The 1,516-nt window shown below is 41.2% G+C and overlaps 1 protein-coding gene across 1 annotated transcript; it reads right to left on the reverse strand.

Annotated features, from left to right (window-relative positions):
• On the reverse strand, positions 1–1,516 carry LOC126632396 (bZIP transcription factor 44-like). Its single transcript, XM_050302799.1, has one exon. The coding sequence runs from the start codon at positions 911–913 to the stop codon at positions 443–445; it is 471 nt and encodes a 156-aa protein (XP_050158756.1). The 5' UTR covers positions 914–1,516; the 3' UTR covers positions 1–442.

A 1,516-nucleotide genomic window follows, 5' to 3' on the forward strand; every position in this document is an offset into this window, starting at 1 on the left:
TTTAAAGTTAATAGAGAAATTTACATTGATAATTTAGCAATTCACACCGTAATACTCATTACAAATTCCAGAACCTACTCCTCTGGTCCCTCTCAATTTTGCCCATTTCCATCACAATCATCATATATTGGATTCTCCTAATATTAATACCTAATTACATAAACAAAACCAAGTTGTTCTTTCCTCCTCCAATCATTTGAGACTATGATGCAATTCCAAACACCACCAACACCAAAGACTAGGCAACAAAACGAATTGACCAATCACCCCCTCTTACCTTTGAACGTCACTGTAACAATATTTAAAACCAATAACATTTTACCAAACGAGATTAGAGATAATTAAAATACATAATAATGTGTTAAGATTTTGAAATACCGAATCAGTGACATTCTGGTTAAAGGTAAAATTTTCTATTGTCATTGTTGCCATTGATTAGTTATTAGTATTGGTGAAGCATGTCGGCAGTGGCCATGATTGGTTGGTTAACATAAAGCATGTTCCAAGGGTTTATGAAGCTGTTGTGATCGGCAACCGGGGTGGTTTCAAAGTCTCCGCCGTAACCGCCGCCGGCGTCGATGTAACCGAGGATCTCGTTGAGTGACTCCAGTCTCTGGCTGAGCTCCGCCATCTGCGCTTTCAAGACCGAGTTTTCCGACTCGACATTCATGTGGTGCTGGGTGGTGATGTTTATGCTGGTCAGGATTTGGTTGTTCTCCTTCCGCAGCTGGGCGACCTGCGCCGTCAGATCGTCCAGGTGCTGCTGCTTCCGCATCCGGGACCGCCGCGCCGATTCGCGGTTCGACTGCATCCGTTTTCTCTTTCTTTGATCCACCAGATGATGCAGATCCCCTTCGGAGCCAGAGTTCTGAAGCTGAGTGGAACCAGAGGAATTTCCGCTTGAAGAAGCCATAGAAATATATGCAAACTTATATAAAAACTTAGATTAAACCCTAAACACGAAGAACCAAATACTAATTATTCAGATAATTAAGGGCGATTATATATATAATATAGGTATTAGGCAGTGCGGGGAGCCGATTTATGAGAAAACATAAAACCAGTAGAGGAAGACGACGGAGAAAGATTGGACGAGGTGGGTTCTGCGCCGGAGGGAGGAATCTACCATAAACCCGGAACGGAGGATTTCACTGAGAACTGGCGACATGAATCTCAAACATTAAGATCCAGATTTTCAGCATTTAATTTTCCAGAGTTTTATTTTCCGAAACAGAGAAATAAATCTCGGCAGAAACACAAGATTAAATTCAGATTTCAACTTCAAAGACTAATTGGATCAGAAAATATATGGGTTTTGGGTACAGAATCCAAAGACCCAAGATTCAACAGCAAAAACCCAAAATTAAGCTAAAAAAAACACCCAGAAATTCTTGGAAGAAAACCCAACAGAGCCTCAGCCCTCAAGAGAAAGAAAGAACTCAGGAGGAGAATTTATGCTCTCAGACTGATCTGTAAACAAAAGAGGAGGAAGAGTAGAGAAGAGGAAGAGGTTTGT

Source organism: Malus sylvestris, chromosome 8, assembly GCF_916048215.2.
Source record: "Malus sylvestris chromosome 8, drMalSylv7.2, whole genome shotgun sequence".
In the NCBI taxonomy this organism is placed as follows: Eukaryota; Viridiplantae; Streptophyta; class Magnoliopsida; order Rosales; family Rosaceae; genus Malus; species Malus sylvestris.